Source organism: Nipponia nippon, unplaced genomic scaffold (assembly GCF_047370975.1).
Source record: "Nipponia nippon isolate SJK-2023a ecotype South Korea unplaced genomic scaffold, ASM4737097v1 scaffold_1, whole genome shotgun sequence".
NCBI classification, from domain to species: Eukaryota; Metazoa; Chordata; class Aves; order Pelecaniformes; family Threskiornithidae; genus Nipponia; species Nipponia nippon.
Window position 1 is genome coordinate 159,940,359 of NW_028262290.1, and position 14,966 is coordinate 159,955,324.

At 40.5% G+C, this 14,966-nt stretch overlaps 1 protein-coding gene across 17 annotated transcripts in view; it reads left to right on the top strand.

Moving 5' to 3' along the window:
* KMT2C (lysine methyltransferase 2C) overlaps positions 1-14,966 on the top strand; it is a 199,806-nt gene that overhangs the window by 163,869 nt on the left and 20,971 nt on the right. For all 17 annotated transcript variants that reach the window (XM_087730329.1, XM_087730336.1, XM_087730300.1 and 14 more), the window contains 8 exons: positions 1,957-2,139; positions 2,794-4,674; positions 5,716-6,041; positions 6,909-8,731; positions 10,086-10,197; positions 11,196-11,274; positions 11,393-11,456; positions 13,544-13,776. In XM_087730329.1, coding sequence (XP_087586455.1) covers positions 1,957-2,139; positions 2,794-4,674; positions 5,716-6,041; positions 6,909-8,731; positions 10,086-10,197; positions 11,196-11,274; positions 11,393-11,456; positions 13,544-13,776 — 4,701 coding nt within the window. The remainder of the gene's footprint in view (positions 1-1,956; positions 2,140-2,793; positions 4,675-5,715; positions 6,042-6,908; positions 8,732-10,085; positions 10,198-11,195; positions 11,275-11,392; positions 11,457-13,543; positions 13,777-14,966) is intronic.

The following is a 14,966-nucleotide window of genomic DNA, read 5'->3' on the forward strand; positions in this document are numbered from 1 at the left end:
TTCACATCTGAGTCCAGTGGACACACGTATTTGTAGTAGCTATCTGGAGTTACCTGCTCATTGATTCCATTCTGTAGAACGTTTGCCATTAAAGGGTGACCCTTATGCTTTGTTGAAACCGCTTGTTGAAGCCTGTCCGCATCCAAATCTCAGAACCCATATTATTTATTCTTTTTGACTTTTCCAGCCATCATTAGCAAATGTACTCTTCTTTAATTTCCTGGCACATCACCATTCTCTTCTGGTTCTCATCTTTTCTTTGTTTCTTCACAGCAGCAATTGGATGGTCATTCTCACTTTGTAGATTTCTGTGGATTTTGCAGGGTTATCTTTTCAGTCTCTTAGCCTCCCCCCACCTGCACTTTTTTTAATATAGTCCCATTAGCAAGCAAATTTGATTCCCGTGTATGTTGATGACTCAGAGCTTAACAGTAGCAACATCATCTCCTACTGTCCAAATTAAAAAATCCCCTTATCTCTCTGACAACTTTTAGAGGATAAATCATTACCCCAAACTCAATGTGGGAAGCGGAGTTCTTGATCTTTCTGAACCCCTTTCTACTTGAAAGAATAATTCTCTACTGTCTTCCTTGTATCACTAAGGCATCATTGTTATTCAGCTTTTTTCTGAGGGGGGGAAAGGCCTGTAACTTCAGCACCTTTGGACCTCTGTGTCATCTTGTCCATGCTATATTTAATTTTGGTGATTCCTTCTGTGTAGTATTTGTAAAGTACTGTCCCCTTACATGGGTGGATTTTTATCCAGGCATTTATCACTTCACAATTATTTCTATTACTGATTTTTTTCTTTTTCATTGCTCTTAACAAATGCAGTCCTGTTCTTCTGATGGATATCCAAAAAGCAGCTGCAAAAATGATTTCCTTCACGTTCAGGAGGAGGGTGCATGCAAGTGCGCACACATGCACACATGAGTATTTACATAGCAAGAAGCAGTTATTTCCTCACAGAAGTTACAGTCTGTGTACTCTTGCCATTCAGCTGTTGCTAGTGTTCCTGGCATTGCGCGCGCACGACTTAGGCTCTGTGCGGATGAGTAAAGGCTACCGTAGAAGTAAAATTCAGAAGAGTGTTAGTAAATTTTCACTGTAGGCTCTTTACTTTCCTTAGTATGCACAATCCCATCACTTATAGGGGAAAATGACACTAATTTTTCTGCTGCTGTGACACTGGTGCTCTCATCCATGTCAGTGTTTCATTGTTGGAGGGGAAGGATTTAAGCCTTTTCTGCTAGGCAACCCCTACTTGACAACTGCAAATAAAATTGTGAAAAAGAAGATGTGGGGGTTTGCTGCAGAAAAGAAATCACATCCTAGATTAGTGGTAAAACAGACTCTTTGAAACTTCCATTAGATGCTTTAAAGTGTCAGTAAGGCTGTAAAATGCCTCATTGAAGAGGAATTGCTGTTCTTCCATCTGATTTTTCCTGATCCATAAGCCCATATCCTATGTTTATACTGCTAACTTAACACAGACTGAGATCTATAGAGGCCGTTTAATGGAGTAGACTGTATTTTTCTTGTCATTGAAGTTCTACACATTAGTGGCCTTTATTGATCCAAACATCATCTGCTGTGCTCATGTCTTCAGATTGCAGACCACACCAGTATGTGATTTGAAAGGTAAACTGGTGGGATTCATGCTTTCTTGGCACAGCACAGTACCTGAACAGACACTCCTAATGTATAGGAAACCTCTACTGCTAATAACTCCTTAGTTCTTTCCATGTATGTTAAACACAGAATTTCCATAGAGATGAAGTATTTTCAGTTTGGAATTCCTTTTAAAGTGCATAATTTAGTCTTCACAGGCATGCCTGTGATTAAAACAGGCTGTACAAATAATTTGGTGATAGATTTTATAGGAATAACAGATGCAATGTTCACACTTAGCAGAAGAAAATAAGGCTAACTACATTTTTTTTAATCTTTTCCCAGCAAAAAGCCAGAGATAATAGAGCTGCTTTGCGCATCAATAAAGTACAGATGTCAAATGACTCCATGAAAAGGCAGCAGCAACAGGATAGCATTGATCCTAGCTCACGCATCGACTCCGACCTCTTTAAAGATCCATTAAAACAGAGGGAATCAGAACATGAGCAGGAATGGAAATTCAGACAGGTGTGTTGCATTTAGGGTGTTTTGTTATTTTTCTTCCAGCTTTTTATTGCATTGTTGGAATCTGTTGTAATAAAATAAATTTTAACCTTTCTGTGTAGAAGAGTATAAAGTCTACCATTCTGCATAGGAAGAAAATAGATGATATCAGAAGAAAAGCTGCTTGTAAATGTTAGAAAACTTTGTTTTAAAACTTTGACTCTTAAATCCTACCTATTATGGAAATAGGTTATTCTTTCTCTGTATGGCTGGCTAGTGCAGTAGGTCGTTTTTATATACCCTATATTGCAGTAATCTAGTCCTACAGACTACTGCTTCAGATTGGGCTGGTTGTCTCTCAGAGCCCATTTGCCTCACATCAGTGCTGCATCTGTCAGTAACCTTTCATTTTCAGAGCATAAGGTTGGAAAGCAGTGCTGCTCTTGAGGCAGCCTGGGAAATGCCTCTTCCCAGACAATCAAGGTGCATGTCAATGTAATTGAACTTCACAAATAGCTAGACCTTCTGTTCCCATTGCATTTAAAATTTGCAATTTACAATTATTTATAACTGATCTTTGATGTGTCCTAAAGTTTTAATTATAGATTCAGTCATCAGAAAGATTTTGTATACCCTGGGCTTACAAGTGTAACCTTTTTGCTCATAATTTTAAAACAGCAAATGCGGCAAAAAAGTAAGCAGCAAGCCAAAATAGAAGCCACGCAGAAGCTTGAACAAGTGAAAAATGAGCAGCAGCAACAGCAGCAGCAACAGCAGCAGCAGCAGTTTGGTTCACAACAGCTTCTGAACCAGTCTGGCTCAGACACACCTAGCAGTGGGATCCAGAGCCCCTTAACGCCACAGACTGGCAGTGGAAGTATGTCCCCTGCACAACAGACATTCCATAAGGATCTATTTGCAAAGCAGCAGCTACCTGCTACGCCTACGTCAGCATCCTCAGATGATGTGTTCCTAAAGCCACAAGCCCCACCCCCTACTCCAACCCGAATCCCAGTACATGATTCACTGTCTCAGTCTCAGCCTCCTCAGACATCATCACAACAGATGTTTTCTCCAGGTTCCACAAACACAAGACCTCCTTCTCCAATGGATCCATATGCTAAAATGGTGGGAACACCTAGACCAGCACCCATTAACCAAAATTTTGTTAGAAGAAGTTCCGTTACACCATTAGATACCTGTGCACCACAGTCATCCATCTCTAGGCCCATTCAGGTAACGGAATCATCAGGAAGCAGGCCTTCACCAGTCAGGGATTCATGTTCTTCATCTCCAGGTAGCAGTGATCCCTATGCAAAGCCACCAGACACACCCAGGCCTGTCATGGCATCAGAGCAGTTCTCCAAACCATTGGGGGTCCCAAGATCTCCCATAGTTATGGAACAGTCAGGGAAGGTTCCTTTAACAGCTGGAAGCAGTGATCCGTTTACTAAGCCGGCTCCTAGAACTGATACGTTTCAGAGACAGAGAGTAACTTCTGCTGATGCGTATGCACGGCCACCATTGACTCCTACTCCTACCCCTGTTGATGGTAGCCCTGGACCTTTTAAAACTCCTATGCGCCCACCTCAGTCCCCGCAAGATCCTTACGCATCAATGCCAACTACACCAAGGCGCGTTGCTGTTGATCCGTATGAAAGGCCTGCTCTGACACCGAGGCCAGTGGATAACTTTTCCCATAATCAGCCTAATGATCCGTACAGCCAGCCTCCCCTTACTCCCCATCCTGCAATAAAGGAGACTTTTGCCCATCCGCCCCGGATAGCGCGACAACAGAGTGATTCTTTCCCTCAGTCTGGACCCATTTCAAGGCCAGCTTCTCAGGACCCTTACTCCCAGCCTCCAGGTACTCCTCGGCCAGTTGCTGATCCTTATGCCCAACCTCCAGGAACTCCTCGGCCCACCACAGTTGATCCGTATATGCAGCAACCACCAACACCAAGACCTGCTCAGCCAGCAGATTTATTTGCTCAGTCCCCAGCAAATCAGAGACATTCTGATCCATACGCCCAGCCTCCTGGAACACCAAGACCAGTTCTCAATGATCCTTATTCTCAGCAACCAGCAACTCCAAGGCCAGGGATTCCAGAGAGTTTTAACAGACCTGCAATGACAAGACCAGGACTAATACCAAATAGAGATCCTTTCCTGCAGACACCACAGAACAGGTTGCAGGGTACGTTTGTCAGACCATCAGATCCATGTTCTCAAACTCCCAGACCTGCAGGACCTGCAATAACGGATTCATTTAGCCATGGTCCAGCTGCTCCAGCACGTGACCCGTATGATCAACCACCGATGACTCCAAGACCTCAGCCAGAATCTTTTGGAACTGGTCAGCTGGCCCATGATGCTGCTGAACAGCCACGGCCTGGATCTGAGGGCAACTTCAGTGCATCTGGAAATTCTCCGATGAGTTCTCAAGGACAGCAATTTCCCAAAGTTTCACAGGTTCCTGGCCCGGCACCCACTACAGGAGTAACAGATACACAGAACACCATGAATATGTCTCAAGCAGATACTGAGAAGTTAAGACAGGTGAGAATAATGTTTAGTACTCTTGGTATTAAAATTTCATAAGTAGAAGAATTTCCCCCATTCTTGTTAATATTTGAAGTTTCTTACCATTAAACATAGCCATATAATGTAGAATTACCATTCACTTAGTAAGTTAATTTGGTCCTCCTGGATGGAACCACAATATATAGAAACATCAGTATTTTTTAAGAAGTTTGGACAAGATCCAAAGAGGAAGCAAAGGCCACCTTTGAAGCCACTGAAGATGCAGATGAGTGGTCTGTAATAGCTCTTTTATCTACAGTGTGAGGAAAAAAAAACCACCTTGAAAGGACAATTAATTCTATCCTGTAATAGGAGAGATGTAGAATTGATTGTCAGTGACTTGTTCACTGACACAAAAGGGAGTATAGGCAAAGATCTCGGAGAAGACATCTCACTTTTCAGTTGGCTGACATGTTGAGGTGAATCCTACCATTAGTCACTGCTCTTCTTGAGGCACATTCACTCCAGGTTTTTGTCAATGACTGTTTGGCAAACAGCTCTTGCTGAGAAATAGAATGACATTCAACTTGTGGAAAGCTGCTCAGTCTTCTGTTTGGAAGGAGCAATGGGAAGTGGATTTAGCAGAAAGGTTGGTAGTATTTATCCTACAAAGTTAGAGCAAATTCTGCAGCTTTGGTGTAAACCTCTTGCTGAATTTTCTTTATTGAACCTCTAGTCACCTTTCTCCCTCAGAATGCACTTTTTCATGTGGTAAAAGGGCCTGCATTATCGGAATAGAAAAAGGAAAAGAGAGTTGCTTGTATGTTAATTGGTAAAATGGGTTCACACTAAACACTTTAACAAGAGGTCTGGAGATGAAGTTGCGTTACCAGCATCTTGCACCATTTGATCCCTCTTCAAATTTCTGAGGTGATTAGGGTAGTTTATAATATTTTTCTGTAGCGATTGAAGAACTTCTTTCCTCCAAAAGGCTTAACCTAGCGGAGTGTAACACTTCAAAATATGTCAATTGCAGCGTCAAGCACAGGGATCTTTTTTTTTTTTTTTTTTAAACAGCGCCAGAAATTACGTGAAATTATTCTACAGCAACAGCAGCAGAAGAAGAATGCGGTTCGTCAGGAAAAAGCCTTGCAGGATGCAGCAGCTCCTACCCATGCAAATCCTCTTCAGCATTGGCAGCAAGACAACATAAATCAAATTTTTAACCGCCCTCCTCCTCCGTATCCTGGGAATATTAGGTCCTCTGTTGTCCCTCCCGGTGGACCAAGGTTCACCGTATACCCAAAAGACCAACGTGGACCATTTCCTGCTGATGGGCAGTTCAATAGACCCCAGTTCCCAGGCGATATGAATGCCATGGGGATGAGACCTCATGGTCTTAGGTAAGCTCTTTGATCTCTTAAAACGAGGATATTACAGGGGTAGATGTACATTTACAGAAATTGTTAGATAAAAGGGTTTGGTTTTTTTTGATGAAAAATCGTCTGTGTTGTCTACAGTAGCTGGTAGTCTTCCTGAAGTCAGTATGTACAGTGAGTTTTCCTTTAAGCATCTGAAACATTAGGATGCGTGTTTTACACTAACACTGTTTTATGCTGTCTTTTATTGGGAATTAGTCAGAAATAAAAATGGAGAAACTGCAATACTTGTGAAAGTTATGTGACCAGAAAGATCTTGTTGCCAATGGTTCTAGGGCATTTCTTTTTTAAAAAAAAGTGAAAGATCCAACTTTAGCTTTGATGTCTTAATAATGAATAAATGTAGTATTCTTGTTTTCATTTATAATGAATGTGTAATCAAACGTCAACTTCTGTCTGTGCCATTTTTACAGTGAATACTATGATGTAAAATCAATACCAGTTTTATAATACATTTTCATCTCAGGAATTATTATTTTCAATATTTTGGATTTATTTCAGTAATTTCTGAATCCACACAATATTATTTTTTAAGCTGAGGTGCAGTAACATGTAGTTTATTTACTAAGATAGTTCCCTCTGTCAGAGTTTTCTATCCGTTATTATTACTGGAATTGAAAACAGGTTGTTTAAGAAACATAATTAAAGCAATTATTTTTATTGTAGTTAGAAAGCTCATTTAAATGTAAGCATAATTAGTCAAAATATTTATTTAAATATCTTAATGAATACATCATGTAAAGCATTTTGGTGAATAGTTATTTAGTCAAATATTCCAGACTAGGCAGTCCTGAGAAAAAAGATTATTTAATCTTTCATACTTTATTTTAGATATGGGTTTCCAGGAGGTGGCCACGGTCCGCCATCAGGTCAAGAACGTTTCCTCGGTCCTCAGCAGCCAATGCAACGCCCTGGAGTTCCACCACAGCTGAGAAGATCTCTATCTATTGATATGCCTCGGCCAGTGAACAATCCGCAAATAAATAATACACCCGGGATCTCTCAACATTTTCCTCCACAGGGAATTCCAGTGCAGCAGCACAATATATTGGGTCAGGCGTTCATCGAGTTACGTCACAGAGCTCCTGATGGGAGGCCAAGGCTGCCTTTTAATCCTTCTGCTGCAAATGTCATGGATGCAGCAGGACAACATCAACGACATGCAGGGTTTATACCCAGGCAGGAGTTTCCGGGCCCAAGACAGGCAGAACCACTGAGACATAATTCTCAAGGTATACCTAACCAGTTGCAGATGTCTACAAGTTTGGAGCATTTGTCACAATCCCAGCAGGATCAAATCAATCCTGACAACCCACCTGCACTTGTAATACGTTCTCTAAGTCATCCACCAGTTGCTGATGCATTCCCAGGACCATCTTTGTCTACATCTGCACCAAGTGATGAATCTGCAAATTTACAGATTCCCAACCAGCCAAGTGATGGTCTAGAAGAAAAACTTGATCCTGATGATCCTGCTGTAAAAGATTTGGATGTGAAAGATCTTGACGGGGTTGAAGTCAAGGATTTAGATGATGAAGATCTGGAAAATTTGAATCTAGACACAGAGGATGGGAAAGGAGACGAACTGGACACTTTAGATAATTTGGAAACCAATGATCCTCACCTTGATGATCTTCTAAGGTCTGGGGAATTTGATATAATTGCATACACAGACCCAGATCTTGATGTGGGGGATAAGAAAGGAATGTTTAATGAAGAACTAGATCTTAGTGTCCCCATTGATGACAAACTAGATATTCAAGGCAAGACAGAAGAACCAAAACAGAAAGAACAAGGTGATAGAACTGTTTCCCCTCCTGAGACCCAGTCTCCACAGAAGAAATCTTCTACAGAAAATGAAATTAAAACAGAAGTACTTTCCCCGAACACTCAGGAGGAAAAGAAGAATGAAAATGAAAAAAGTGATGGAAATGCTGAATCCACAAGTACTCAACAGGCTGCTGAAGTGGAGTTAAAGGATGGAGAGAAGGCTCCTGCGCAGCCTGCTAACCCAGAATTCCCTGACAAAACTACTGCTGTTCCTAGTCAAGAAACAACTGTGCCTAGTCCAGATGCTCAGGGATCTGCTCCACTGCCTGTTCAAGGAGCAGTAAGTTCCTGCAGTATTTCTGGGTCCACACCAGTCCTCTCAAGTTTGCTAGCTAACGAAAGCTCGGATAATGCTGAAGGAAGGACTCTAGGATCTCCATCTCAATCTTTGCCAACAACACAAATGAACCATGCATCAGGTATTCCACAAACACTAATGACACCTGGTGGACAGATCTTGGAAAACACTTTAAATTCAAATTTGACCATGGTTCCACGAATGAACCATAATTTTTCTCAAGGGTCACCAAATCCAGGATTTATTCAGGGTCAATCATCTAATCATAACTTTGGGACGGGACAGACATCTAATCAAACTGTGACTGTAACAAACCGTCCTGGTCCTAGTGGCATATCTGGTCCCCAGCAGATAATGCTCCCTCAACCATTAGCTCAACAACAAAATCGAGAGAGACCACTTCTGCTAGAGGAGCAGCCACTTCTTCTGCAGGACCTTTTGGATCAGGAAAGACAGGAGCAGCAGCAGCAGCGACAGATGCAAGCCATGATTCGCCAACGTTCGGAGCCATTTTTCCCCAATATTGGTATGTGGGTGATGTATTTGTCTGTGTTCCAGTTAGTTTTTTAAAAATACAACAATAAATAGTTACATAATCCATAGCACTGAAAGAAGCAGGTAGATATGTGGAGCTTGAAGGTGGCATGACAAAAGCCAACAGTGGGAGGTACGTTGGGAGTATAGAAATCGAGCATATAGTTGGAATTCTGAACTCTGTGGCAAGGCTCCTGTTCACACTACCAGGATCGGGGTAACTCTGCATTACTGCTAATTTTTCTGACATCAGTTCTGTCACATATTCTCTTTATACTTCAGGTACTCATCTGTGATGCGGAGTAAATGCACTCTTTGTAAACAAAATTAAGTGATTAAATGCAATAGCTGGCCTTTTGATAGTTGATCTATCCATTTTCTGTTTATGGTTGTTTTATTACATTTTTTTTGCAGTGTTTAGTGCGTCTCAAGGAAAGGGATCATCGAAAGCTGTATTACTAACTCTCAATCTAGGCAAGGCCCAGAAACATCACAAATAATTCTGCACATACTAAAAGCATTTAAGATAAAGTGTCATTTCCTGTTTAATGTAACATAGCAGTTTGACATTCAGATCAAAACCATCACTATCATTTAATTGTTATTAACGAAATATGAAATTCTGAGAAATGTGTTAGTTGTAAGTACACTGGCCCTCAAGGCTCTTTGTTCAAAGACAAATTTAACCTACCCCCTAAGTCACAGTTCCATATCTGTAGTGTGGCTCGAACATGCTGTAGTCACCGCAGGTGGCCAAGATGACCTGCAGAGGTCCCTTCCAACCTCAGCCATTCTGTACTCCCATTTATCCTGCTCTGTGTGGGGCACCTAACAGGAGAGACAGCAAAAAGGCAGAGTTCACCATGCTTATGGTCTTTTCAGATGCTGTATGGGGCATGTGCCTTTCTGCCTGTAGTGCTACTGGTAATTACACAGTGACTAAACCATTTTCTTACTGTGTTAGTGGTGGTGTGTCAGTTTTGCCAACTAAACTCACAGAAACATCTCTTCTTCCTGATTCTTAAACCTATAAATAGAATTTATTAATCTGTTGGGTCATAGGCCAAATTTGGTCTAGAGCCCTTCTCAGACTGACCTGCTTTTCTTTGTATGTTGTGGCTGAAAACAAGGACAGTTGCTGCTGGAGTAACTTCCCTTACAGGATGTATGAACCTACATATTAACCATGATTTTCCAAGTGGAGAGGACAAGTAATGTGAAATAGTAATGCAATTATGTTGTTTTACTGATGATTTATGCATGAGCTAGATCTAAACAAGTCAGTTCCAGTTAATAACTTGTAATGTTCAGCTATGTAATTCCCTTTTACTGTTTTTCTTTTATAGACTTCGATGCAATTACCGATCCCATAATGAAAGCAAAAATGGTAGCTCTTAAGGGGATTAATAAAGTCATGGCGCAGAGTAACATGGGGATGCCACCAATGGTTATGAACAGGTAGGCAACACTTGATACCATTCTTTAGGGCTACAAAATGTAAAAGGAAATGATAGAGCTGGGGAAACTGTGCACAGGAAATGACAAAAATGTAAAAGTGGAAAAAGATCTTTTTGTTGTGTCGTGCACAGTCCATGCTAATGCAAGATCATCTCCTGAGGATAAAACTGGTGTGGCAGTAGGAACTATAAAAAGTATTACAACGCCTCAGACCTGTGGTCCAGGTGTAATGTCATTGGTCAACATGGCTTCACCGTTGATGCCTTTCTTGTTTTCCCACTTACTAATTGTGTAATGACACATCTCCCATGCATTGTGTTTGAAAACTGTTGATGGCCGTGTAATGGTTAAACTTCATGTTGCAGCGTATCATTTAATGCTAAGTATAATTAAGATTCAGCCCAAGCAATGGAAGTTTCATCCTCTTTAAATCTGTTCTGAGGACAAAAGGAGCTATGAACTGTGCAGGCTTCACCATGACTGCCTTTACCATAGGTGGGGAGTCTATGGCCCAGAAAGGATTTGCACCTTTTCTTTTTATGTGGCCCTTAAACCACTGTGTTTTCTCCTTCCTAACACAGTGTTATATGATAATATGTGGCTTACCAGAGGTGTACATGTACCCAAGTCTACTCGACTGTGCTGGTGACCATGATATCTAAATCCATTAAATCATTTTTTTTAATCGTAATATATTAAAATACAAGTACGGGGGCTTTGTGTGTCTTCACTGTTGTAGCACATTAAATCGTGTTTACTTCATCTCTCTGAAAAGTGTAAAATGCAGTAGTTTCAACCAAGGGCAAAGTGTTGTAGCACCAAATGAGAATTAGTATTCTCCAGATGTTGAAAAAGTTTGGTACAGAAGCGCAAGCAAACGTCTATAAAATATTTGGACGCTTTGTGTAAGTTCAGTGTAATACAAAAGGCTGTCTGTCCCCTAAAATACCCACCAGTTTTAAAAGTTATAATCTCACTTTCTGTTTTTATATCAATAGGTTTCCCTTTATGGGTCAGCCAGTGCCAGGGGCTCAGACCAGTGAAGGACAAAATCATATGCAGCAGGCAATTACACAGGTAATACAGCTTGATATGGGGTTTAAACAAAAGTATTTAGTAATGATAGCTAGTTTTGTTTTTTTTAATTGAGTCATGATTTAATATCCTTATCTGTATGTTTTACTGAAACTTCTAGGACGGGAGTTTGACACCTCAGATTTCTAGACCTAATCCTCCCAATTTTGGTCCTGGTTTTGTCAGTAAGTACAGATTTAATAATTTATTGCATATTGATGTTTCATTCTACAGTTCTGTTTTCTTTAAAATATTCATAAATGGATCCTGTCTCTCAAAAATTCATCCTTTTAAAATTGAGTCATTTCATCATTACGATACCAACTAATAAAGGGGTGTATACTAAATGCTATTAGCGTTTTTTCTAGAAGCTATGCTCAGAGAAACACCATAAGGAAAACAGAACAAACAGAAAATCAGCATTATTTGGATTTGTGTGAGAATAGTAATCTATTAACTGACAGACTGCAACATCAGAAGCCTGGTCTTCGGTTGTGTTGTAATATTTTGAGCTCAGTGAGAACAACAGTCTATATTGATGGATTTTTTTTTTTTATTTCAGAAGCAAAAAGTTCTGTGCAGCATCGTTGTCATTTTAACAAATACCAATAAAAGCTTTCCAGGCATTAGTTAAGCAAGACTGGCTGGGAACCACAATTATTGAAAGGAGAAATACATAGCACTAGTGCTTTGCATTCCTTGTTTCTGGTTGCCCTAGATCAATTGTAAATCCTAGTCTCTATGATGAGAAAGATTCATCAGCAGAAATTAATACTGAGCATATGTTGGGAGAGGAAGGCCATATGTAAAAAAGTGTTTCTATCACTGCAAAAACTTTACTTGATATGTATGAATAAGAAACAGAAGTAAACACCTTTTCCAGAAACTGGAGTAGCAGCACTGAGTATGCAATATGCAGCTTTTGCATATTATCTGTATTAATTTCTGATGAGATTTGACATGGCACTCAGCGGTGGCCTCGCTCTGGTTGGGGTGGTGGTGGTTCTGAGCACTGCATCAAACCTGTTTCTCGTTTCAGTAGTAGTTATTCTTACCTGGAACTTGTTAATATTTCAGTACTTTCATTTGCACTTTCACGTCGCTCCCGTCTGCAGTTACTCTCCATCGTTTCCACTCAATTGTCCCTTCAGGTTATGTGATTAGTTTTGCAGAATTTATCGTTGAAAGAATGGGCACCCCTCGAGACTGTAGCTAGCTCTGTGAATTGATTTAGTTGAGCTGTTAGAGTCAATGGCTGTCGCTACCGCAATGACTGTTAAAGTAGAAAGTGGTAGGGGCTGGTGCACAAGGAGGACATGGTTGTACTGAAATCATACTGTCATGTAGTTATCTTTATTAAACAAACTTTCTTTACAAGGAAGATCCATGCCTCATTCCTGGTTACCCAGCTCATTGCCACAATGCGATCAGGAGACAAATGATACTATCGCCAAACCTTCTCTCTTGCCTTCTGGGCTTAGTGCAGATCAAGTGTTATCAGACATAATTGTTTTGCCTCGAGAAAAACGTCTGAGAGCAATGGACTGCTCATAGCAGATGAGCATTTCTCATTTGTAAAAAGAGTAATGTCTCAGCTACAGCCTAAATGAGAGTGCATTTGTTTGTGGGGAGGAAAAGGCACTGGTGCTGAAGGCCCTGTGCGGAGGACTGACAGAAAGTTATGTTTACAAAGACAGTATCTTTCTTTCTTTTCATGAATATTTGATGGATGTTTATAATTTTAATTTTCTTCTCAGAAGTAGCAATAAAAATAGATTTTGTATGTACAAAACTCTTCTGCAAACTCCAGAATTAACGAGGCCACGTTTCCTGTAAATTTGTGTCCTTACTCCCTCATCTCTTTCACTTTACTGGAGTACTTCAGAGGTCTTCAGTGTCCCCTCTTCTGTGGCAGAGCAAAGTACCACCAGGTTCTGCAGCTGCTTTCAAAGCTACTCTTGCTCACTGGCTCGCGAGTGCACGTTTCCCGGCTAGACAGTGGGCTGGTGTCTCTTGAAATTAAGGGACTATGTTAAAACTGCTTTCTCTCAGTAAGTGCAGTAATTTGGATCTCTGTCTCCTTTACTCGGATCACTCGCAAGAGCTTAATATCTCTTGAGATACCAAATCCTCTGTCAAATTTGGCTGAACTTGACCAATTGTTTCTTAAAATAAGGATGGAGCCTGATTGTTAAACTTCATCTCAAAAAAGTAGGATGAGAGCTCACCCCCAGGATGAGATCATATCATACTTAATTTCCCTTCTCTCTAGATGATTCACAAAGAAAGCAATATGAGGAATGGCTGCAAGACACACAACAACTTCTTCAAATGCAACAGAAGTACCTTGAGGAGCAAATTGGAGCACACAGAAAATCAAAAAAGGCACTCTCAGCAAAACAGCGTACAGCCAAGAAAGCTGGCCGTGAGTTCCCAGAAGAAGATGCAGAACAGCTTAAACATGTCACTGAGCAGCAAAGTATGGTCCAAAAACAGCTAGAACAGGTAATCATCTGGAATCCAAACTGATCACCTTAATGCTAAGCCATCATACTGGTATGAGTCTTTCCTTTAAATCTTCTAAAAGGCGAGTTGAAATGCTTAAGTACAGTGGAGCTTATTTAAAGGGAGCCGCTCCCTATCATGTTTTGTGTGTGTAACAGCATTACTCTGGGTTGCCGGTGACACTGGAGTTGTAGGAGAATATGCTATGGCAAACATTATGACAAAAAGCTGTTTTACTACTTTGGGAAGAGGGGAAATTGCTTGACAAAATGACTTGCAACAGAGTTCCTGGCACCATGAAAAGCATAAATGAAAGATTCAGAGGAAAGTCTTAGCATGCAGGGCTTTGTTTCAGGCTTGAATGAACCCCATAACTCGATCTTTTTCAGATGTCCTTACATAATCAGAACCTCTTGGTTATATGCCAGTTAAATGTTACTGTTTGAAAATCTCTTTTCATTATATCTTTAGTGTTAGTCCAGTTTTGTGATCTGTCTAGTTCCTAGATGCTGATCATCAGTGTGTGTTACCTGTTACTGTATCATGGACTAATACAGGTCAAAGGGATATCTGGAGATGATCTAGTCTACTGATCAAAGCGGAACTAGCTTCACAGTTAAATCAGGTTGCTCAGCGCCTCGTCAGTCAAGTTTTGTAAGTCTCCAAGGGTAGAAATTTCTCAGCCTCCCTGGGCCCCGGTTCCAATGTGTAACCACTTTCACTGGGTTTTGTTCTTCTTTCTTTATATTCATCTGGAATTTCACTTGCTACATGTTGTAACTGTGATTATAGTAAGTGAGATTAAAATTAAACCTGTGATAGCTTTGATAAATCTGTGCTTTGACCAACAGTATTGAATGCTGTGTTCCTCAAGACATGGTTTATAAATTATCTGGCATGATTGTCAGGATCAGCTAGACCTGCTGAACATGAAAATGCTTTAGAATTATCCTTTATTAATAGGAGGTAAAAAATTTGCAGCAGGCTGCTTGGAGTTAAGTCCTAAGTGGTATCTGACCCTCGAGTTCTTGCTCCCATGTTGCTTCAAGACATAGTATGCACTGGGTGAAATATTAGTTGACTAGTCTTTTCACTATGTGGAAGAGGGATGGAGCAGATAAATTATGTCTATGTAATTTCTTCCTTTTTCTTTTTTCTCTTCTACAATGAATCACAAGTAGAGTAAATGT